This window comes from Dicentrarchus labrax, unplaced genomic scaffold, assembly GCF_905237075.1.
Source record: "Dicentrarchus labrax unplaced genomic scaffold, dlabrax2021, whole genome shotgun sequence".
In the NCBI taxonomy this organism is placed as follows: domain Eukaryota; kingdom Metazoa; phylum Chordata; class Actinopteri; family Moronidae; genus Dicentrarchus; species Dicentrarchus labrax.
In genome coordinates this window covers 24,428,423-24,453,466 of record NW_026136707.1, presented here as the reverse complement: position 1 = coordinate 24,453,466, position 25,044 = coordinate 24,428,423, and the positions used below count along the sequence as shown (strand labels likewise).

At 41.8% G+C, this 25,044-nt stretch overlaps 3 protein-coding genes across 3 annotated transcripts in view; 2 read left to right on the top strand and 1 right to left on the bottom strand.

Moving 5' to 3' along the window:
• The window catches only part of LOC127367673 (dolichyl-diphosphooligosaccharide--protein glycosyltransferase subunit STT3B), a 63,307-nt gene extending 47,640 nt beyond the window's left edge, over positions 1-15,667 (top strand). Inside the window, exons 8-16 of the mRNA XM_051407700.1 lie at positions 1,269-1,317; positions 2,316-2,470; positions 6,199-6,410; positions 7,756-7,943; positions 9,471-9,642; positions 10,947-11,120; positions 11,399-11,512; positions 11,658-11,867; positions 12,423-15,667. Of these exons, the coding sequence (XP_051263660.1) occupies positions 1,269-1,317; positions 2,316-2,470; positions 6,199-6,410; positions 7,756-7,943; positions 9,471-9,642; positions 10,947-11,120; positions 11,399-11,512; positions 11,658-11,867; positions 12,423-12,503 (1,355 nt within the window). The 3' untranslated portion in view covers positions 12,504-15,667. The remainder of the gene's footprint in view (positions 1-1,268; positions 1,318-2,315; positions 2,471-6,198; positions 6,411-7,755; positions 7,944-9,470; positions 9,643-10,946; positions 11,121-11,398; positions 11,513-11,657; positions 11,868-12,422) is intronic.
• A 296-nt stretch (positions 15,668-15,963) lies between these two features.
• kiaa1143 (KIAA1143 ortholog) lies at positions 15,964-20,924 on the bottom strand. The gene is made up of 3 exons (XM_051407703.1): positions 20,697-20,924; positions 19,854-19,989; positions 15,964-18,842 (listed from the first exon to the last, which is right to left on the bottom strand). Exons 1-3 carry the CDS (start codon positions 20,808-20,810, stop codon positions 18,592-18,594), a joined length of 501 nt encoding a protein of 166 aa, XP_051263663.1. The 5' UTR covers positions 20,811-20,924; the 3' UTR covers positions 15,964-18,591.
• A 468-nt stretch (positions 20,925-21,392) lies between these two features.
• On the top strand, positions 21,393-24,846 carry tmem42a (transmembrane protein 42a). Its single transcript, XM_051407705.1, has 3 exons — positions 21,393-21,670; positions 22,091-22,237; positions 22,358-24,846. The coding sequence occupies exons 1-3, from the start codon at positions 21,509-21,511 to the stop codon at positions 22,505-22,507; spliced, it is 459 nt and encodes a 152-aa protein (XP_051263665.1). The 5' UTR covers positions 21,393-21,508; the 3' UTR covers positions 22,508-24,846.
• The last annotated feature ends 198 nt before the right edge of the window (positions 24,847-25,044 follow it).

The window sequence follows — 25,044 nt, the reverse complement described above, 5'->3', positions numbered from 1 at the left end:
TTGTTATTGTCTCTCCTGTGGGACTACACCAAACAATGCAGTCAATGGGTTAGGATCAATAACCGTATTACACATAAAAGCTATTAAATATACCTGTCCAAAATGAGATAATGCGACTGGGGCTAGCTGGTCTCGACTGCACCTGATGCAGATCTAAAGGTCTAAGGTCTAAAGCTCTTTAGCCAGTTTACTCACACATAGACCTATGCAAAACCTTAAACTGCAGCAACCCATGGCTAATGCATATTGATGATAAAAGTAATTGTAACCGGCCAATCTATTTATTTACAAGGGAATAGTAAAGTCCTCCCTTTAACTGTTCACAAGGAAAAAAGTTCCCGTCCTTAAAAAGCTCCTTCACACCCTTGATCCCTCTCCTGTTTCACAACTGATTAGAAGAAAGAGCAAAATTGACATTTGCCAGAATAGGGGAGATAATAAGAGCTTGTTTGTATTTAAAATGAGTTCTAAACTGAGACTATATCTTTAGAGAGCCCTGAATAATTGGGAAAAGTGTGGCTCATTGATGTATTTTTAAGTAGTTGTTGGACAGCAGTGGAGCTCCGAGGAATAAGATGTATCAGGCTTTGGATGCAGACTTGTTAGTAGGATCAGCTCATTGTAGGTTTTTGTCTTTTCAATATCAACAACCTCAACCTTTAAAGTAATGAAGTAGCATTTTGATGTCGATGTTGTATTCCATTGCTTTATGTATAAGTTACACTGCTTTGTTGCTGTTTACCTAAAATGACCTGAAGCCATTATATTGTTGGGTCTCCACATTACAAGAGACATTTGCATGAGTGTGGTCATAGTAATTAAACCTCTTATCTAAGCCAGTGAAATGCTACATGTAAAGTGATAGCTGGCTATGATTAGAACCAGCCATCTACTGACACCCCACATCTATCTTCTATGTATGATAGGACTACCTGCCGGCTATCTAACAGCGGCAATTAGTTTCTGTGTTCTCATTTATCGTCGCACTGCCGAGCTGAGTGGACAGCAGGCCAGAGAGAGCTCATTACAGCCACTCATCATGTGTGCAGCACAGCAACACGCCCATATGATAATGATATGATCGATATATGCACAAGGATTGCTGCAGAGCAATTACACGTTGCACCGAGGCATGACAGAACTCACAGATCATTGACAGTCCACAGCAGTGTGTGTACACAGGTCGGTGATGGTTAGACGCGTGTTTGTTTAATTGGACTAAGAAGTACATACTGAGTCCATATGGTTTATGTGTGTTTCTCCTTCAGGGTACATTGCTCCATGGAGTGGGCGCTTCTACTCCCTCTGGGATACTGGGTAAGTTATCACAATTGATGACAATTATTTTACACTGGATTTACTGGAATACCTGACTGCAGTACTGATAACTAATTGGATTTAAATTATGTACAGTAGCACATTTACCTTTAAATCTGTTAAACTGTACGAGACAGAAAGTGGCGGGGTGGGAGCAAGTTTCATCAAAGATTTATTCCAGCTCATCTGTTGGCTGATTTACTATGAGGTCCAACTTTTAATGTATTCAGCTTTAGAGCATGTGTTTAATAAAAGGTCAAGAGGATAATGATTTTTTTTGTCTTGTACATGGGAGAAAGTTGTTACAAAAGATTATCTTCCCTTTTAATTTTTCAATCAACAATGGTTTGAGGCACATCTAAGAGACAAATCAAATGCACAACCAAGTACTTCAGCTTTGCCTTTGCATCTGTGTGGCAGCCACAATGTTTTTACGGTCAAACAGTGAGTGAGTCAGCCCGTCACTCAGGCCCATCATAAAATCCTGAACAGATAATACTCACTTTCTCCCCTCCCAGATCAGGGCTTACAGAGAGCTGCCAGAATGCAGCATCAGCTGTAAAACTCTCACAGAGTCTATGTGCACATATGTTTGTGTGTTTGTGCACACGCCTGAGTATTTCTTTTAAAGGTAGTTGAGTTTTGCTGCAGTGCAGTAAAAGTAATGAGGTCATCCTCGGACCCAACATAACTGACAGCAGCCAAATTTGACTTTCTTCGACATCCTACTCTGAGTAAGATCTCACAGCTCTACTGTCAGTTGGGGTGGTTCATTTTAGAATGAGTCAAGTGGAAATTAAAGCAAATACAATGAGCTATTAAGCTCTTATCTTAAAGAAAAGGGTTTGTTTGATACTATATTATAAAGACCTGCTTTTTCTCTTCCTAAAATGCCCTTGAGGCAAATTTGTGATATTGCGTTGTGTAAATAAAATGTACTTGCCTAACCAAACCTTCTGTGGTGTCTCACTTCTCTCTGTTTTCTGTGGTTTCTACAGCTATGCTAAGATCCACATTCCCATTATAGCATCGGTATCTGAGCACCAGCCCACCACCTGGGTGTCCTTCTTCTTTGACCTCCACATCCTCGTCTGCACCTTCCCAGCAGGCCTCTGGTTCTGCATTAAGAACATCAATGATGAACGTGTCTTTGGTAAGAGCCGTATCATAGAATACGTTTTTTTTTTAAACTTAGGACACTGTTACTGACAGAGGTCATGAAACTCAGACTGTCGAGTGTTGATGGAATTGTTGTGGTGGAGCTGGAGACAATAAGCTTTAGAGTACCATCACTATCAATAAAGTGCCCACAATAAGTAGGAAGAAGGCTTTCACTAGTATTATAATGGCTTTATGTTGTTGTCCCTCAAGCTTTGGCGCTTGATTGATAAATATCAGGTTCTATATCAGGGTTCCCATGCATCCTGGAAAACCCACAACATTTAGAGACTAGTTTTCCAGTCATGGAAACACTTGGAAATTAAATAAAATAACCAAATAACCTAGAAATAATGTAAGTTTTGCCTTAGCAATGAACAGATTTCTCAGGAAAGCCCAGTGGAAACGGTGTACATGGTTATATCTATATGCATACAGCCTTTTAATGATCCAGTTTGTCAATTCGCTGGAGACCGCTCTGCTGAGACCACAGCGGAAAAATCTGCTGTGGTGACAACAGCAACGCACGCCACTAAAGCGAGCTAACGCAGAGTGCTTAATAAATGCTGAAGGGCTACCGGTAAATAACATGACCGTTTGTGGGCAAGTACTCTCTACTGTCAAGAAAACTCCTGGAAAATGTCCTGGAAAATGATTTCTCAAAAAGAGTGGGAAACCTGCATTTGCATCAGTGACACATTTGTCTTTTGTACTTTTAATGATGAAATTCTTTATTATTAAAGGCCCAGTATAAGTAATGTGGAGCTGACATTATAACAATGGAGACCTTACTTTAATAACATACTGTATATTACACATAAAGGTCATTGATCCTTGCAAACCATAGTTTGACAATAACACAAACTTCATCTCAGGGTCCACTTATTAGCTTTTCCAGGGCGTTCAGGGCCTCCTCTGCTCTTCCTTACCTGATGGAGTTTGACCAGTTGTCCTTGATTTAGCTCATTTTTTATCACGAGACAGAAGTATGGAGGGGAGATCATACCCCAGTCTCTATTTAAAGATGCTCTTTGCCATTTTATCAAATCCCAGTATTTTAACTCTGGTTAGAGCTGTAGCAGCGGTGCAGAGTTCCAGTAGGTCAGCTCATATGACTTCAGATTATAACGTCGAGTCTGAAGCAAAAAGATACAGGAAAATGACAAGACAAGATTTACTAGACCAGCGTGGTACTTAACTTGCCCCTGGCAGTCCTTACTGTTGAGCCCTAAACTTAGTTTTTTCTTTTTCTGTGATAACTGTGATACAGCTTGGCGTTAGCACTGAAGTCAAACAGTTGGTATCCCACGAAACTTTCTGGCTCTAAGGATATCACTGACAGATTATCATTGTGTGATTTGTCCTGTTAGTGAGCGTGTGAATATTGTGATCTTGCACATCAGCCAGTGACGGGAGTCTAGTAGCTCTCAGGCTCCTTCTGTTACCCTTTCCTTCTCTGTTTGTTTGTCTTGTTACGGTTTGTGAAACCAGCCCAGACCTCAGACATCTCATTAAGGCTGTACCTTATCTTGACTCAGCGTACCGCACGCTGTCCAATAAAGCTGCACTGTGATAAAAGTAGACACAGGGAAAAGAAACGGTGTCAAATTGGTCTTTTGTATCTGCCGACACATTTTCTTGACTGTGTGCACATTGGCAGTCCTGGAAGAACTTGCACTGTGCACTATTATTAAGTTACCTCTCATAAACTGATGTCTTAATGGACTGAACTGTTTTTCTATTATCCCACATGGCACTAAGAAAATCTCTTTCCATAGAAAGAAATGTATGTTTTTAAGAGCTTATATTCCTAAGAGTTATTATTGTTGTTTTATTATGCATATATATTGTAGAGGCTGAGTGATACATGCATACACATACAGCATGGTCCATATTACCTGCCAGTATGTGACAGGTGTTTATCAGTATCGGTGTGTGTGTGCATGTCACCATGGTACTGTAGAAAATCATTCAAATTTCAAAATACTGCTTGCCCTCACAACACACTACTTTATTTTAATTACATCTTATATCATTTATGATAATATAGATTGTTTGATTGATTAGAACAAAGTATAGGCTAATTTTTAATATATGTGAGCATCCCTTTTTCTCAGTTTTTTCTCATCACAAATGAAATACTTATGTTGTATTTGGGTTGCTTGCAGTTTTTTGACAGCAGTCAGGCTGTAATAAATACTATATACTCTTTGAGTTGTGTTTGTAGCACTGTATTATATAAAGTCTCTCAACACCTTTTCCCCGTGGAATGGAAACATCCCTGTGAGTGCATGGCCTCAATGTGCAGTATTATAACTGTTGTGACAGTGCTGAAGTAGCTATCAGACCACTGTCTCTCACATCTGTCTGCCATATTTGTTCATAACCTATTTGTCAGCGGCATCCTTCATAGAGCTATTTTTTAGTTGTGTCCACAGCAGTGAGCTGTAGCAGTGGTGTCTGTAAATAACTTGTGTTATCACACATACCATTTCATATTAATTCCATCTCTCGCATTTCAGTTTCTGTTTTTCCTTCTGCCTCATTATCTTTGTATGACACTATCTGTTTAGTCTCTGCACAGCAATATACAGTTTTAAACCATAAGCTTCAGTGGAAATTGAATTGATGTACATCAATAAATATCAACTAAACCAAAATCTATGTAAGCTGAGATAAGAAGAATGAAAGAAAAATGCAGCCCATGAAGAATTGTGTCTTTAAATCAGAACCCTGATAATCTACTGAACATTAAATCAAGTTGTGTGGTGTGGGGAAGCCTGTATTTTAAGGCTAACATGAAGCTTTGATGGGATTCTAATGACTAATTTATGTCTGGTTTAATTGATCGTTAATTTTTCGGTCCTGTCTGTTCAATGCAAACCCCTGGAAAACTTTTTCCACCAAAAATAGCCGTTAAAAACCTCTCAACATTTGACATTTGTGTTCTGCACTTTCTTCTACGATGAGCTAAAATTGGCTGATTATCTCGGGGTCAGGCTCTACTCGCCAACAGTCCTCTTCAGTCTTCTGCTGCCTTCTCCCCTCTGCACCGCTTTCCTGTTTACTTCTGCTCCACTCTATCTCAGTCAATTTTTTTGTGTTCATCTCCTTCTGGCTCTCTACCTGTTGCCTCCTACTCTTTCCTCTGAGGCTCTTTGATCTCAGTTCAGCTGCAAACACTTTATTAATGCAGCGCACATACACAGACAAACACATTTGGCTTTGTGTTTGATTATGTGGTGTACTTTTCTCTCCGTTTCAACCAGGGCTGTGTATTGGTAAGAGTCTGTTGATACAATATGTGTCACAATATAGCAGTTACAATTCAATATATTGCAATCTTTGCATGTAAACTATTAATTAAAACACAATAGTGTTTTTAATATAGTCAATATAGTATCACAAGACATAATATTGTGATATTTAAGTGTATCTAGTTTCCTACACCCTTAGTTTCGACCCTATTTCCACCTGCCTGTAAGATCTACCCCCAGCAGTGGGGTAGTATTAGTACAGAGGAAAGAAAGGCATGAATTTCAGGTCACTGTCAGACAACAGAGTAGAGAGGCAATGTACCTGTAATGTGACTCGACAGCATTAAATTGAAGTAAATTGAATAAATTAAGTTTCCAAATTGAATCCTACTCATCAAGCTTGGATCATAAAACCCTGGTCACCTATAACCTCCTTATCTCTCTCTCTCTGCTTTTCTCACACTAGTGGCACTGTATGCCATCAGCGCCGTATATTTTGCCGGCGTAATGGTACGTTTGATGCTGACTCTGACCCCGGTGGTGTGCATGCTGTCGGCGGTGGCTTTCTCCAGCGTCTTTGAACACTACCTGGGAGACGACATGAAGAGGCAGAGCCCGCCTGCAGAGGACAGCAGCGATGAGGACGACAGGAAGAACGCTGGAAACCTCTACGACAAGGTTAGCAAGGTCCTCACAATGTGTGTGTCATTAAGGATCAGTCATGTTGGTTGATGCGCATTGAACTATAGAATGTGTTGTTTATCAAATGAATTGCTCATTGGTTATTTCTAAAGTAATGCTGTTACATAACTATGTCTTAAATACAAAACTCTTTTCATTACAAACACAATATACAACATAAATAACTCCCATAGCCTGCACACACAATACCAAAACATTCTTTAAAGCATCAGTATTTTCATATTGACAGTGGATCAGATCAGATAATTGTAGTGACAAACCCTCAGAGAATTATCACTTTCAGCTCTATGGAGCATTTTAGCGTCTTGCAGCTTATTGTTTTCATTTCGCATTAATAGTAAAGAGTCAGATATTTTTCTTAGGAATTTGTTGTGACAATAACAGATCATAATTAATAGGCTTTAACCAAGTAGCCAGAAACACAACTCCAGGTGAAGGCTAAAGAAATAGTTTGCTAACAACTTAATAATGTATTAATATGTCATTGTTGCATTATCAACTTGTTCCGCTGCCCCAAAATGGCCAAGAAAAATGACACCAATTGATGGGCCAGGATCGGGTTGTTTCATCTTGAACGGTCATGACTGGTGAACTTTATTTGTACAAAAAAGCTCTTTCCGGTAGCCTAACCTGTGCACTTTTTTTGTTTTGAGACTTGTTTAAGTGAGAGAAGGTCCTATGAACTGTGCAATTTTGGACAAAATACAAAAGTTATTCAGTTACAGCTCAATTGTCAGACTTTCTTTCCTGTTCACATCACATCAAACATTTGTTTGTGGGTGGTGAGAGCTTGCCATCTTCTAACCTCTAACCAAAAGTTCACAATATGTGGACTTAAAATAAATGCATAACATATTACTATTATAAAAAAGTTTTTAAAAATCATTTTCTAAACCCATCTGAACAGCACTTGCTTTGTTGGATGGATCTCAGAGTTTTAAAAAACCCCAAAGATTGGAAATAATGTGTTCTGGTTTCTGTGATAAAACAAAAACTCAAGCTGCATCCTCATTACTCTCCTCCTCCTCCTCCTTCCTGGGGGAAACCAAATAGCGCTGCAGTCCAATGTTTTTGCCATCCTTCTGCTGCTTTTCTGCCAAATGGATTCAGTGGGAATAATGCATTACCAACCTATCAGAGGTCTCCTGAAGGGCCACCATAAAACAGCTACAACAGCTAATTCTCTGTCTGAGAACTCTCTCAGCGGGCACAATTAACAGTCTTCCAGTACATTATCAGTTCATTTCTACAGCGCTCCTGTCTTGTTAGTTTCTGTAACCTTTATAAATGGCGTCCTGTCGGTGTGTGCTGTCCCCTGCAGGCTGGTAAGGTGCGCAAACACGTCTCAGAGCAGGAGAAGGCCGAGGAGGGCCTGGGCCCCAACATCAAGTCCATAGTCACCATGCTGATGTTGATGCTGCTCATGATGTTTGCCGTCCACTGCACCTGGGTCACCAGCAACGCCTACTCCAGCCCCAGTGTCGTACTGGCATCATACAACCATGATGGGTGAGAATAACAGCACAGTGTCATATAAACTAAGCTTTTACCAGAATGGATGGATGAAAACTGATAATAGGACACTGTCTTTACGTTTGCACATTTTCATGACTATAAGGACTCAGAGTCTGTTGTATGATTCACACACACCAGTGGAACAATGTTTAGACCCTCTGACAGTCATACCAATGTGATAGTAGGGATGCAGCTCTGTAGAGGGTCAGCTCACCCAAATTACAACAGTTAAGCTTTACTAAGACCCGCCCCTCTTTGCTCTGTGCTCCAATAACAGTTGAGCAAGCCTCAACCAGAACCGCGGTCAACTTTCTGCTTTCCTGTACTGAGATATGCTATGTGCTAGGCTACAATATGTTGAAAAGACAACCACATTTTGAAAAACGTTAAAAGATCAATTGTTAGCTAGCTACCTAATCTACATTGATCGTTGGCTAACTAGTTACATCCGATAGCCAATGTGATAGCAAAAGGCTAGCTAACAATTGGTGTACGTTAGCTAGCTAGTTAGGTCGCATTTAGCTAACATTAGCTAAATTAAGATGTGATATGTGTCTTTTATCTTGTAACCATCTTCAAAATGTAGTTGTCTTTTCAACATAGAGCAGCCTAGCACATAGCATGTCTACATACAGGAAAGGAGACTGTTGACCGAGGTTTCAAAAGGGGCGGGACTTAGGAAGGGTTTTATATTTTCACCCCCCTCTTGTAGCCGTGCAGGTAGTTTTTGTTTTCTTTGGCCAGGTTTTGACATGCTGAACGCACCTCTGAGATCCCTGCCTCCACGCTAGTACAGTGGAGTTTTGTCTGCAGTGCTCACAGCACTAAAAAATGACATTTAAAAAATTCCACAGTAGCATCTTTCCAGAAACGGTGTTCCCATTAATCCACGGACCGTGTTGTCATCACTTTCTACTGAAGAAATAGTCTCTTTCGGTACAGTGAGACTTTGGGTCCCTGGTCACAGGCTATGGCAGATGGTTTTGCATCTTTGTCCGTGTTATTTTGCAGTTTACAGCTAATTCTAAAAATCTGCTGTTGGTTTTAAACAACTGAAGATGAAGAAAGGCTCTCTAAATCCTTTCTAAACTGCTTCTGCCACAGCAGATCCACACTGACACTCCCCTCCACAGATATCACAAAATACTGCAGCGTAATATAACACATATAATAGAGCACCATCAAACGGAAACTGTAATGCAGTCTTCAAACTGAGCTATTCTGCCGGTAAACATATTTAAATAGCTTTCCAAACTTAAATGGACTTTTAACAAAAATATAATAATTATCAGATCAGACTTTGCATCAGCAGATACTTAATTAAAGGATCAGGATTTTAAAAACATGATTGGGATATTTCCAACAAGAAATGTTTATAACAGTCACTTCAGATATAGGCTGCAGCCCATCCATCTGCATTGTATTGGGGTGGAGGTCTAATATTAATATTCTAAAATCTGTGACTTGCCTCACAATTCCCACTGTGTCGTCACCCTACCAATCTATAACTTTCTCCACCAGCTCCCGTAACATCCTGGATGACTTCAGGGAGGCCTACTATTGGCTGAGGCAGAACACAGACGAGCATGCCAGAGTGATGTCCTGGTGGGACTACGGCTACCAGATAGCAGGCATGGCGAACAGAACCACGCTGGTGGACAACAACACGTGGAACAACAGTCACATAGCCCTGGTGAGAGCTGCTGTAACTGAAACTGACCACATTGAACTTTCATGAAAACTGATTTAACTATAGCAGTTAATTAAAGGGGCACTGCACTGATACACCTGAGGATCAGGGGGAGTACTACTCCGCCTGTGAGATCAGCTGTATAATGTCTACTGTGGTGATGAGCTTTGTCATGTCTGAGAAAATAACCCTAACAGGGTTATAAGGGATGTTTCCACGTGAAGGTGTGAAGATTATAATTGTACAAAAAAAAATCCAAACCCTGCTGGAACAAATTAGTTTTAAACCAGTAATACCACATTTCTGTCGCCACTTCAGGGCAGGAAAAAAAGGAATGAACACAACACTGACATATCATTACCTTTTCAGTTGATATGGGAGCAATCCAGCAGTTACAGAGCAACATTATCATCATATGGACTGTTTCTGGTCGCCTGATGAATCCAAGTCCAATATTCACTGTCTTTGTGGTTCTGTTGTTGGTTTACACAAACTCCTGAGGGAAATGTCTGTCTCTGACTGCTAAGTGCTCCACTGTGTTGCCCAGCTAGTCTTTAACTGTGTCTGCCAGACAAGCTGAGGGGAGCATTGTCATAGTTTTCACATTGTCATTTGAGACATAGTTGTTATAAAAATATAAATTATAGCCAGTAACTTGGCTAACTAAGACTCCCATGGAAATCAGTGACTGTTAGTGTTATAGCCTTGTTTGTTTCTGTGTGCTTCTTACAACTGGAGACTTTTCTTTGCCTCCGCTCTGCATGGTTACAGAGTTGAACTGTTCCTATGTGGGTATGTTTTCATTTGTTGCCATGGTGTATTGCACCACCAAGTGGACATAATGTGGTATCACTGCACTGCACTCGAGTATGTCTTTAAGGGGCTCTCCACGGATTCAGTGCTACATTTTCATAAAGAGAAGACTCTCATTTTCTCATTTTCTATCCTGCACATTGTAAATATCTTTCCTGTACAATTCTTTCTGTCTTTATCTTTATTTATATTTTAGAAAAGTACTTTATTTTTGTGTGATTTTTATGCACCAATGCACCAAGACAAATTCCATGTACATGTAAAAACTTACTTGGCAATAAACCCGATTCTGATTCTGATTAGATAAATGAACAAAGCAGCAGCAAATAACAACATGTCCTCTGTAGTAGTGTGTCTTTGTCCAAACACAGATATGTTTTCACAGGCTGAGTAGTACTAAACTGATCTTGGTGTATGATATGAGTTCCCCTTTAATCTTTATGTAGTTTTATTTGTGAGTTTTCCTGAACGGAAATGTCTTGGTGTCCCTACAGGTGGGCAAAGCCATGTCTTCCAATGAGACTGCAGCGTATGAAATCATGAGGTCACTGGATGTTGACTACGTCCTGATCATCTTCGGAGGGGTGATTGGTTATTCAGGCGATGACATCAACAAGTTCCTGTGGATGGTGCGCATCGCAGAGGGGGAGCACCCCAGGGACATCAGGGTGAGAGAGACGTCACACATACTGTATTTCAGGCACTTTAGCGGGTAACAGGAGAGCATTAGAAGGTGAGCGTACTGCAGTGGTTAAATATTTACTGCAGAGGTAGAGCTAGGCCTGCAAAGTGGAATCATATGAATGTTTGATGTGCTCTCTGACAAAGGAAAATCGAGGATCAGTAACCAAGTGTGCTTTTAGTTGTTTCCCTGCAAAAAGTCAAAGTGTGTGCAAGTTCACTTATTCTCCCTCCATCTGTCTCCCTGTCTTACCTGTCAACCCAGGAAAGCGACTACTTTACCCCGCAGGGAGAGTTCAGAGTGGACAAAGCTGGTTCCCCCACCCTGCTCAACTGCCTTATGTACAAAATGTCTTACTACCGCTTTGGAGAAATGCAGGTATGTCAACATTAATAATCGTCCTGCAGCGAACTGACACAAGAACTGAATGCAAAGACCACTGTGTTATTACAACGAGCTGGTCTCAAAGGCACAAACAGGATTTTAGACATTAACAACTTCATCGGTCCTCATTTCTGTTTAGCTGGACTTCCGGACGCCACCAGGCTTCGACCGAACACGCAACGCCGAGATTGGCAACAAGGACATAAAGCTGAAGCACCTGGAGGAAGCCTTCACTTCAGAGCACTGGTTGGTCAGGATTTATAAGGTCAAAAAGCTGGAGAACAGAGACCGCGTAGAGCACAAGCTGCGGAGCACTGATGCCACTAAGCAGAAGTACACCACCAAAAAGGTAAGCTGGGACTTCAAACACTGGACTGTCTAGTTTCTCTGCCTATTCCACCGGGCCTTCTACACAATGCTTGTGATTAGTTTCAGAGTGGCTCAATGTGTGGCTGGTTTAACTGTGAGATGTACGAGTAGGAAGTCAGAATCCGGTCACTTTTCAGCCCCAATCCTAAAAACAGACAAATAGGAAACAATTTAACTCCGCAGCCTGCGTACTTACAGCCTTATGAGCACTGTGTGAGTACATTATTCAGATATGATTAGGTAATGAGTGCTGAACAACCTCCAACCTCCAAACTGCTGTTTCAAAGCTGATTTTTGAACCTCGTCATCTGATGTTGACCTGGCAGTAGGCAAGAATCTAACAAGCTGAAGTTAGGGACTGTCTTGAAAGTGAAAATGCTTTTCAGATTTCTTTCACTAGCTCTTTTATTTTTACCAAACGTTTGGTGTGTTTGGTGTGATCCCAGTACAGATATTTTTGTGAACAACTGAAGTGGTTACTGAAGAGTACTTGATTTTTACTCCAGTATGTTTTTGGTCCTGTTCCCCTCTGCAGACAGCCAAGAGGAAGCGTGGATACATCAGGAACAAGCTTTCCCTCAAGAAGGGCAAGAAACTGACCAAGAAATCTTTATAGAAAGTCTACCACCGACAGAGGCACATTGTGGACGGGAGAGAGGAGAAATCTTAAACACAAAACTTTCAACAAAAACCGAGCAGCAACAGTAAATCCACCAATCAAGATGAATAAGGAACACCAGAGGTTCTCCAGACCCCTGTCATCCCGCGAGTCCTCACCCGGAGGTCAAAGGCTGCAAATCTTACCATCACCTAGGAGAACGCGTTGAACCCCAACTGACCTTTGACCTGGATAAGCGGGGGGGGTCAAGGAGGCAGAGAACGGGAGATGTTGGGCTAATCCGAGACCCTCCCCACGCTGGTTTTAACCTGAGGAACTGTGACCTTTGACCCGCTTTTCTTTTTGTACTTGAACGTGATAGGAGAGAGAGAGAGAGAGAGAGGGAGCAAGAGAGATTAGCTGTCCCTAATCCAGGGACTCCGCTTGGGACTGCTCTATGTATTGCATCATTCAGAAGATACACCACTTTCCTATCATGCCCCCAATCCAACTCCGCAACCCTAGACCAATGACAGGTCGACCCACATGGTGTTTTCCCCTCGTTGGAGTTTATTCAGTTCTTGATAAATAATCGGTTTGATGGGAAAGGAGAGAAACAGGAAACAGTTACAGCAGCTTTCAGAGGTGTGAGATTGTGCTTAGATGCTTCTGGAAGGTCCAGGTGTTGGAACGTACTCAGCGGTCTGTTTTTATGTGTTTCATTTCCTTTACACTCTCCTTAGAATCCGTTATTAACAGGAGTGCATGTACTCGTATGTGCCAACCAGGAGAAGCCATTTCTCTTCACACAACCTCACTGCTGCACTGACAGGACATATCAGCTTAGAACCACACCTACTTAATGGAAAATCCACTTCATTACCACTTGGTCTTATGTTTTTGTAGTTTCTATTATCACATTGTAGGGCTTGTGTCCACAAGGTGTGTTTGTGTTTTTCTTCTGACAGAAAAGCGCTGGCAGGATGCAGGGGAGGGCTGGGAGGGACAATAATACAATATTCTGACAGATCCTAACAATTGGCCATTAGCTTAACAAACAACTGCAGACAAAACAGGCGGAAATATCACTTTTCTGCTATTTCTACATTTTACTTGAGCTGTAGTCAACTCCCCGGTTCAACTTCACCCGGTTCAGTGTCCACGGCAGCCCAGTGAGGAAACCAAAATCAGGAAACAAGCTGTTTTCTGTTTTCTATCCATTTGTAAATGGTAGTCAGCAAACAGCTTGTTCCCAAATTTAGTTTTTCTTATTTCAAAACAAATACCCGTTGGCTGCAAACTGCACTGACTGTATCGGTCGGACGAGCAGAGGACAGAGAAACTAGCGCCGCCATAAATCCAGCCACAGACTCTGAATAGTTTTTTTCTGTCTGACATATCATAGAGCTCAGAACAGACACACGGCTACAAGCTTCTCCATTTTATTGGTTACCTGGGTGACAAGTCCCCCTTCTATAATATTATCAGTTGCCTGAAAATGAGCGACAGCGATGACACCACCTCCTGTCTGAAAAGACTTTTTCTGTAGGTGACCGCATGCCGCTCAGTAAAGAACACTATGTGGACACAAGCCCTCACTCCAGGTAATTACTGAGACCTCAGAACACAGCGACAGCAGTAAAAACAAGTCAGACCGGCCCAGAAACACCAGCAGTCAGCAGGTTAGACAAACGCAACTGGAACAGATTTACTTCCTGGTTCAACTTTGATCCACTCTATTCGCCACAGTTGAACTCGTGTTTCTTGCTCTCTGACACTTTGTTGCAGTGACGTCACCAACGTATCTCAGCAATGACTTAAAAGAGTACAATATTACCATAACTGATAGAAAGGATGGATAGAACTATGACAAAGACCCAAGTTGTAATAAACCAGATTTCTCCTGTAAAACCTTCTATCAGTATCATTCAAACGTCGTTGAGCAGGCCTACCCGAGACCCTCCGTGTATTCACATTAGCTTTGTTTAAGATGCTTTAGGGAAGCCATGAACCCAGCTCTCCATTTTATCACTTGATTCTTGAATTAATATGTTGCTCACACACAAGCAGTGCACGCATGTTTCTGAGCTTCAGGGGGAGAAAGTGAATGTTTAAAGAAGCAGTGAAGTGTGTGTGTGTGTGTGTGTGTCTGTGTGTGTGTGTGTGTGTGTGTGTGTGTCTGTGTGTCTTTTTTCTTTTTTTTAATGATAGCTCTGGCTGCAATCTGGACTGAGATTTGCGAGTCACTACCACTTTAAAGTAACGGGGCCCACGTGCTTGCTTTTTGTTGCTAGCAGCATATGCTAACGGGATGTCTGTCACGTCTGCCAGCGTGATCATTAAAAAGCCATTAGATGTGTAGCACCCCTTCACTCAAATCTGAAACCCCTTCAGCTGCCGGCGCCCAGGAGCATTCAAACCAATGTGACTGGAAAGCAGCAGCGCGTCAGGAGCAGTGTCTGCTGTTAGTGTGTCACCAGTCCACCTGATTCCCTTTGATCTCCTGTCAAATGTCCCACTGCACTCTGTACATAGCAGACTGCTTCTCCCTTCACATACAGTAACAGCATCAAACACTCTGCTCCCGCTGCTTATTCCCTCATGAATTCCTCTGAGCTGTCAGCAGGAGGAGGCTTTGTTGACTTGCAGAGGGTTAAAACATTACACTCTAGTGCTTCGCTCTGATTTCCACCGTTTTCTCATCTATAGTTCTGTCATGCAACCGGTGGCATAAAAGTGGCTATTTCTTATCATCGTATGTGATATATTTTGATTTGAAGGTATAATTTGTTCCCTGTTTCCCTATGATTTAATCCGCCTTATTCTTGTTTCTTGAAGATATTCCAAGGAACTAGTGATTCTGTGTGAGCTTTTTGTCAGAAGAACGCCAACTTTTGCAAATCCAGGTGGAGAGGATAGCACTGGCCTTAACAGGAAAAAAAAAAAAATTTACAAAAAAAGAAATCATATCGTTTCCAGAGCTCGACAGAGTCGGTGAGTGTATTTATTACATGGACGATGGAGGCTGCGGTGACTAAAGCGAGCGTAGCGTCCTATCAAGAAATGCAAGGATTTTATTTCGTTTTTGATTTTCTAAGTCAAGGTTTCTTCCATCAATTGTAATGATCTGGATGCAGGTGTGAGAATGAAACATGCCTTTTTGAATAAAGAGGTTGAAATAACACTGTTTTTATTTCTTGGAGCATTTTCAGTGTATTTTTAAAATGCCTCTTTCCCACTGCACTGAGCTTTATTTCACAGTCCTGTAGAGGTGTTACCAATGCTACTCATGAAGGCTCTGTTCCATTCAGGTCAAACAGAGTCAGGGTGCTGCTACTGTGACACTAAATGGAACAGAACCTTAATTAGTAGCATTAGTAACACCTGTGCTTACAGACTGCTTCATGTCAAAATGGCTGCTGATGGGAAGGTGGTCATAAACCAATCAACGGACACAGTGAAAAGAGAGCTTACAATACAGGATGTAATAATGTTTTATATTTCAAATGTTACAGCCACAAACAGTCTAAAAATGCACACAATAAAAACAAATACACTTTTTTAAAAATCATACAACTGCATTGACAAGAATGCATCGTTTCTACATAAACTTTCAGCTCCTTTGCCGAAGCTAGAATGTATTCATACATCCAATACGTGACTGAATGTATTAAAAATTCTACAGTGAGCAGTTCCACGCTAACTTGCAAACACACTTACAGTTCTGACGACACCACAGAGATACAGATGAGCGGGAGCAATGAAAGGATCGTAACGTATGAGGCAGGTAGTGAATCCATAGATCAGGAGGAGGAGAGAGGAGCAATGTCGAGACAGCAGGAGTTACTGGGACTAACTGGTCATTGCAGGGTCTTTTCTGACGGACAAGATTGCTTTACCGTGGTATGGTAAGTGGAAGGCACCAAGAACACAGGAAAATTATCATTAAAAGTTTGTCACCGTTTGGATTCCACCAGACGAGATTTCAATATTAAAGTTTTTATCAAACATTAAAAAAAAGTCCATTTTTTCCTTTTGACACTTTTTTTTCCAAAGGTAGCTGAGCATTTTGACGAGTGTAAAATTAGGTGAGAAACCAAAGTAATAATTTATTACCAATAATCAATCAACCTAGTTTGTACCTGGTGTTGCCTGGTTTCCATGGGTCAGATTAAGTTGCATAGTTTGAGTGAACTGAGTGCCAACCAGATGTTTTGAGGAGCACCTTCAAACAGCGTCAGCCTTGCTCCCGTGTTTGTGACTGCAGAAATCTCTGGACAAATCTCCCTAACTACTGCTCATCTTATGTTTAATGAAAAAGGACTACACATAGAACCCCGCTGGTGCTTTTCCACGTTTTAGCCCATAAACTACAAATCTGCTGAGGTTTCCATTTCTGTGACTTTTTAAAGGTTCACCAAAGCTTTCTATACAGCTGTCCATTCATTTCAGTACTAATGAAAGTCAAGGTGTAGTGTATAGATAAAAAAGGTCTTGATTTGATTTAATACAAACTGACAATTTGCAGAGACTCAGTTTGTTTGAGGTAGGTCATTATCATAGTGAACATTAAATTGTTCTGCGCTGTGAGCTGGGGCACTCCTGACGTTGGTGCATTCATGAGCCGGCCCCTCCAGGAAGTTGGGATCACAACAGCGAACGCAAATTTAACCAATCCCAGTTTGTCCAATCAGTGCAACTTTTCCACAAATTTCAAAAATCATCGTAGCTCCCTTTGAGTTTCACCAACCAGCAGTTCCCCTTGTGAAAAGTTGACCAAACTCACTTCCTTGTTTTGGTTGCGATGCTGCAGACATCTAAAACTTGAACATTTACCAACATCAATTACTGCTAAAGACCGTGCAAAGCAACTCCCTCATGTTCAGCATGGAAGTGTTTTGCACTGCATGCAATGTTGTGCTGGAACCCAAATCATTTGCACGACAGTATCAATGCAAAAAATGCCCAAAACATTGTATCACAACATTTGAGTGTGACTCTGGCCAAATGTACATTATCTTTTAAGCAAGCTCCTTGTGTGTTTGTCTTTAGGGTTAGATTTTCAGACTATACGCTGTTCCTAACGCTGAATGAAACTGCAAATGGCGTTGTAGTTGCAGATTGCGACTCTCTCCCTTCACTTCCAAGCACCAACTATGGTGGCAGCGAAAGACGCAAATGGCCACATCTGGAGCCAGTTTTTGGGCTACTGTATAAACATGGTGGTTCTGCGTCTGTAGACAGAAACAGCTCTTATTTTCAGGGGATTATACACTAATGAAAACACACTTAAGAATATTGTATTCCATTTCTTATTGAGGAGTTTTTCAAAGCACAAGAGGTGCCAATTAAAAAAAAGAAAAAACCACAACTATCAAGTGAGTTTGAGGCATATTTAGTCAGCCGCAGCTAATGAACACAAAGCTGGTGAAACAACAAAGTCTCTGTACTATTATCTCTTGGTTCTGTGGAGGAAGAAACAGCACTCTGTGTAATATTATTTTGATGTTGGAAGAAATAAAAGCAGTGCACCGTGTCTTCTTCATAAAAGACCAGCAGAGTGGTGTGTCTTTCTCTACATAAACAATCTAAGTGATGGCCTGTTGTTAACGTCAGCCGCTGAAGAGCTGTGTTTATCAGATGTAAAACGTGGTCAGGCATGGTCAGTTTGCGGGCAGCGGTGGCCTAAAGGTTATAGAAGCGAGCTTGTGAGTGGAAGACAGGATAAATCTGAGTGGGGAATGTGGAACTAAAACAAGGGAATCAAGATGTTCATTGTGATGGATTTCTTATTCGAGCTATTTGAATCTCTGCAAGTTGAGTTTTACAGTGTACTAAAAGGAATGGAACAGTCAGTAAAATCAAGCACAGGCTTATTTGTAGTCAGTGGGCTAAGACATGCAAAAATACTGGCACTGTCCTTTAAAGAAAGCTACAGGATGGACAGGCTGCACAGTGTGGATGAACTCCAGACAGCGACTGTTTATAATACACTGTCTGTTAATCTGACCCCTGTTCCTATTCGTCGGTACTATGAAAGATTTTACCGTTAACGTTCCCTTCTGCCACAGAGGTTAATGACAGTCTTACACTGCACCGCCAACAGTTAGTCCTCCTCGTCCTCCTCGTCCCCTCCAAATGACAGAAGGCTGTTATTTTTGACTTTCTTCCCAGACTTCACCTCCTTCTTCTCTTCCTCCTCCTTTTCTTTCTCTTTCTCCTTCTCCTTCTCCTTCTCCCCTCCATCACTCTTCTTCTTTTTGCTGGAGCTGGCCGTGATGCCCTGGAATTTGTCTGAAGAGGAGCGCTTGGCCGGCTTCTTGAAGAGGATTTTACCATCGGGAGGAGGTTCGTCGTCTGTTGGCGAGATGGATGTGTGTGATTCATAAAAAAAAAAACAGTTTTCAGAGTGTGAAGCGCTTTTCATCAGAGACGCTCACTGCTGCCTTGACAAAATACACCATCATTAAGGTGTATCAGCAGTGATGGGATTAAAGCATTTGACTCGAGGTCCTCCACCGCCCTCCTCCTATGTTGTTAATATAATCCTAGATTTTTCGACTTGTTGTTTATCAATTTAAACGACCTCTCCAGATACAAGCTAAATAAAAACACAATGCTATTTTTAAAAAAGCATTTGGTTTGGCACAAAACAACAGCAAATGTGTTCCAGGCTTCATCTGTTGTTGAGTTTAAACAACAGGCCGTTACTATGTGGAGTTTTCACTGATATGCCTATGCAAAAGGTACTGCTGCTTTATTAAAGAATATTTAAGTTACCTATTCTTTATCATGTTAAATAATTGAACTCACACTGTCAAACCATTCTAGTTGTTGCTGAGAGCTGCTACAGTATTGTAGATCACAGCGCACTCTGCTGGATAAACTTTGCACTGACACCAATATATTAACACGAGCATTGTTTTGCATTATATACCATATTGCTGCATGTGGGATAACATATTCCGATTAGGAATGACGATATATATACACTCATGCTTCTCACGGCCGATCCTGATGGGATAACTGATCGTTTGGCAGTTTTGTATTTTATAAAGTTCAGAACTTGTAGTTTTTACACACTTGGTGCAAGAAAGGCTGAGATGTAGTGAGCCAACATGGATGGTTTAATATGCATTGTTGTTCTAACCAAATTAACCGACAGCACTATTGTTAACACAACAACAACAAACATACTCTGGTTTTAATAGATCATAAAGCCTATCAAACATTAAGCATAAGAATTCGGCTAATTATATCAGTCAGCTAATATATGGGTCAGGGGCTTTATAAAAAGATGACATAATATCTATAGAAACAAGGAGGCCCTCTTGACAGAAAATATGGCCCACGCTCACTCAGCCTTACCTCCAGTACGCTTGTCCTCCTTGATCTTCTTCACATCGTCTGCAGAAAGGTCTCCACCTTTTAGGACCACAACCTGAGGTAACTCGTCCTCCCGGTCGCTCCCGCTGTCATCATCCAGCGTTGGCATCACCTGGCGCTGGGAATCAAACACAGACAACAGAGAACATTCAGAGGACTGTCAGCTTATTAGTTCTATTCATATCAAATATTACATCCACACAGCCAGGTTCTGGCGGGCCCAGCACTGAACCTTTGGAAATGAACTTGGAGAAATACTCTGAGTAATCTAGAAACAATAAAAATGTGTCCATGTGTTAGAATGCTAAGAATGTTTAATGGAAGAATATGAATGTGATTTTATTGCTTACTCTTCTGTTAGCTAACTCTTAATTGTTGTCTTGCAATATTTATTCATTTATTATTTATTGTTGTGTTTTTTCTTTGTGTATATTATACTTGACGCCTGTCCTGCTGCCATGTTCAAAGTGGAGCCGTGGACGGCCTCGTGCTCTGTAGCTTTTTATAGATGTGGTCTGATAGAAATGACAAAAAGAAAGAAAAGAAACAAAGAGGTTTTCCTCCGCAGACCTCCCTCTATCCGGGTCCGTTCACCGCGCTGCAGGAGAGCCGTAACGCCGCTCACTGCTTTGAATGAACGGAGCTTCAATGTTTCAATGACAGTGAATTATTCAACCAGCAGTGAGTCAGTGAACACAACACAACATAAAGCTGCTATTAAACACAACACAACGTTAGCTAACGGGAAGTTTCCATTCACTTCAATGAGCTTCCGTTTGCTAACTAGCTCACACGACTAGCAGGAACTAGCCAAAGCGCTATTACCTTAGTGTCAACAGTCGGTCCTTCTTTGTATCCGACGTCATTTTTAAACTTCTTCAGGAAGGACGGTTCCTCTGGTTTCACCCATGACACCCCACTGACCTTGTTTTTGTTCATCGCAACCGAGTAACACGACGCTCACCGCCAAAGGAATTCTGGGCCTGAACGCGTCTCCGAGGCACGAGCCGATATTTCACCAAAACATCAGATGCGTCATTAAGAGGTGCCGCTGCAAGTCACATGGCTTCAGGAGCTGCTGTGATTGGTGGGTGTGAGACACTGATGTCAAGATGGCGGAAATGTGATCGGAAACGGGATTTCGCCTTCAAACTAAAATCGGGCATTAGTCGGAGGCAAAAAGAAAAAACGAGTTACTTTTTTCTTTTTCTCAGTTATCGAAAACGCCTGAAGAATATTCATATGGTAGTGATTTGCCATACGCTTAATGGATCTTGACCAGGTAATCAGTATGTGGGAGAAGCTGTTTGGCTAACTAATAAACGATGTGGCATCTCCAAGCTCTTTCATGAACATAAGTGCACCGAAGGCGACATTTTCGGACGACAGCGCACACAATGACAACAAAGTATTATTATTTACCGCCTAAAATACACGAGTTAAAGGTTTGGGCTTTGTAGCTATCAGGTCTGCTGTACAATGTTTACGAACTTTGTCAGGCAGGCTTTTGTTTTGAAAGTTTCTACCACCGTCCATATCCGGCATTAGCTCGCACTCGACCCCGCTGTGAGTGAGTGAAACCCGGGAACGACCGGTACGGACTCCTGGCCCTGTACCGGGTCTCACACTCTGCGGATATGGTGTCAGGCTCTCTTTACGCGTTGTTAGCGGGCTTTCTGGGGGCAGCTGCCTCTTTGTCGGCCAAGCTGTCCCTCGGTGCTGACTACGTGAGAGACATATGTGAGTCCGGGCTGAGCGGCTGGACTCAAACACACGGTGGAACCACAGCCTGTGACTGGGTAAGACGAACTTAATGACATACACCCCTCTCTCTTTGACTCTGTCTCAGGTCATTGCTCCTATCTTTTGCTCCTGGTCGAAGTTTCCCTCCCGTTTCATACTGAACCCGTGGCTTTTTAAATACATATCCAGTTGTCATAAATGGAAATGGGACTCCATTATTGAGGACATTCTTGGTTCACTCTGTACTGATGTGTATTCTTCCATTTCAAAGATCCCCTGCAGATAACATACAGTACACTCTAGTACACACACATTAAAGGAAAACCCTGAAGAACCAGAGCTTAACACCTATATAGGACATTATTCCTTTAATGTGTCACCCATATGTAGCTGACTGCAGCTGTGTGTGTGTGTGTGTGTGTGTGTGTGTGTGTGTGTGTGTGTGTGTGTGTGTGTGTGTGTGTGTGTGCGTGCAGCTCCACATCCCCCTGCGGCTGCTGTGTGGAGGCCTGCTGTTCACCTGTAACGCCGTCATGTGGACCTTCTTCTCCAAGGCTCTTCGACACTGCTCCTCCTCAGCCAGGGCCACCGTCACCACCACCGCATCCAACTTCATCTCCTCAGTAAGCTCCCAGCCTTCCCTCGCTCTTCACCTTTCATCGTTTCTCTTTGAACAACAGAGTCTGTGAAAAGACAGGAAAGGTTTCAGTGAAAGCATTCAGGCTCTTTGTTTGTGTGTCCAGGCCGTCCTGGGGAGGGTGATTTTCGGAGAGACCCATGCAGCTCTGTGGTGGGTGGGCATATCCCTCACACTGTGTGGACTGCTCGTACTCCATGGATCCGTGCCTCAGACGCTCCCACAGGGAGAGGAGGAGGGCAGAAAGGACAAGTGATGCAGCTTTGGCTCATCGCAGGCATGCAGCCACTGCTCCTCAGTCGCAGACACAACAACCTGTGGCAAGACTCCCCTGGGGGGAGTAATGATGGATAATGGACTTTCTCAGGTACCTAAAAGTGAAGATGTTGCTCCTAAGTGTCTTATTAAGAGCAATTAAAACAGCAGACTATGTTGCACAGAGCTGAATGTACATTCAGTGTCTGTGTGCATTATTTGCTATTGTTCTGGCAGCGGTGTTTTCTTCAGGGAGAGCGTATTGGTTGCCTTTATATTGTTCAGAACAGGCTGGGTCAGTCCAGATTTCTACTCATGGTTTAGCCTCTAACTCTTTGAACTGTTTAATATGCGTACGTCTTCCTGAGCCCCACGAGTAAACAAGAGTTTGGTTAAAGGTGCAGTAAGCGATTCTGGAGAAAGATAGTTGATTGAGTCTCATTCCCAGCTCGTCAAATACCACCACACCGGGTTGGTGCCACTAACCTCCTGGTGAAGTTCTTCCTCCTGATTGGATAAAGTGAGAACAGGATAGCAGCTGCAGAAAGGAGGGACTGTTACTGACTGAACACTTTATCAGTGATGGCTGTCAGAATGTAAAGCTGTTTAACACTTAATAAAAAAATATCGCTTACAGCTACTTTAATACAGTGTGGTTGGCTTCAGGCAATTACCTTGGTTACTATTTTGAGAGGAATGTCACGTAATGGAAAGGAAACGTCACTGTACACCTTCTTTCTGGATTCTCAACAGAACTTTAACACTGTGTCATCCAGCAGTGATATGGACGTTGATGTGGTGGTAGTAATACAAAAGCACAACATTACTTTCTCTGACTAGGATCAAAATGTCAAAAGTCCTCGTACCTGTGGGGAATTACCAGCAGTAATGGTAAGCCCAGAGCTGATTTTAACTTCAAGTTATTTGATTGAGTTTGGTCTATGGGTTTGAAGATGCTGACATATATTCCAAACTCCACACTGCACATTTTCAAGACAGCTGGTTACAAACAACGGGGAATTAAAGTGACTCAGACTTATTGTATCTGTGCACAGGGTTCCCTGCTTAAAGCTGCAGTAGGTAACTTTTCTAAACATAATCTTTGGTGCTATTTGCTGAAACGTCTCTCACTATATCCTGACAGTAGTACATGAGCTAGAATCAGGTTCGTCTGGCTCCTCCTAGTGAATCCACTGCATCTTAATGAAAACAACCAATCAGAGCCGAGAAAGATAGACAGCTACATCTGGCTGTTTGGACCAGCTCTCGTTCAAGGCTTCAGACAATAGAATGAGCTGATTTACATATTTTTTTCTTTGTTATACATATTAATGTATGAGCTAACTGAATTACGCTGATGTGACTTGAATTTTGTGTGATGTATTAAAAGACATGAGAGTGGAGTATTTTTGTATTGGAGTGAGTTAAGGTATCTAACTAGGTAGAGTCTTATTAGCTAGTAATGTCAGACTGGCAAAGGTTCCTGCTAACTTTCCACACAGCCTGGAAAACCTGGAACTTTGAAATGACCAAATATCCTGCAAATAATCTAAGTTCAGTCAGCCAACTCACGTTTGAAATGATTATTAAGCAGTATAGCATATTTAGATTTTGGCGTCTAGGCTCCGACCTCATCACTCCCTGCAGATATGTTTACATAAAGATATTGGGGAGTGATGAGCAAATACCTTAACCCCTAGCCGGAGCCTACAGGTGGATGCTGGGGTGGTGGTGGGGCTTACAGAGCAGCAGCAGCAATACGGATGCAGGGCAACAGCAGCATTGACAGAGCAGAGGGAGAGCTGGGAAATTGTGCAGTTTAAATAGACCGCCAGATTGGAAGGTGGCGCTTGGTTAGTGATTATGGAATAAGGCGTGTCATGTGTGTAATCAGCGCAGCTCGAGTTGACTGCCTGAACTAACTCGCAGGCTTTGCTCCATTTGTCCTGGAAATTTGAATTATATTTTAGCCCTTCACACAGCTGCAGATTTCCTACGCATTTAGTTTGAAAGCTCAACTGTTGGTGGAGAACCTGTGGCTTTAGCAGATGTGGAACAAACCTGCAGCAATGTTTTTGGCGTCAAGTGTATTATTTTCCCAGAGCTGTGAGCAGAATTCCCATGAAAGCCCGGGGGAAGATTTTCTGGCTGCAGTTAATAAATACGTGCACAGAGATGTTAATTACATGTGCAACAAACACTTCCTACTTCTTTTAATAGACTAATAGGTGACAAGATGAATTTTCTGTAAAATGAAAAAAATTCTACTTTATTTGAACTGTTGAATCTATGGGCTATGGCCAAAGTCATGTATGTAATGAATAAAACTGGTTAAATGTATCAATTCAAAGTGTACTGGTAAATTATATGATGTTTGTTAGGAAGGGCTGTCCTTCACTGTCAAGAAAACTCCTGGAAAAGGATTTCTTAAAAAGAGTGGGAACCCTGAAATAACTTTTGTATGTAATGTAAAACTGCAGATGAATTTGTAAAAATCATTCAATACCGTTTCTCTGATGATTATTCACCACAAATCTT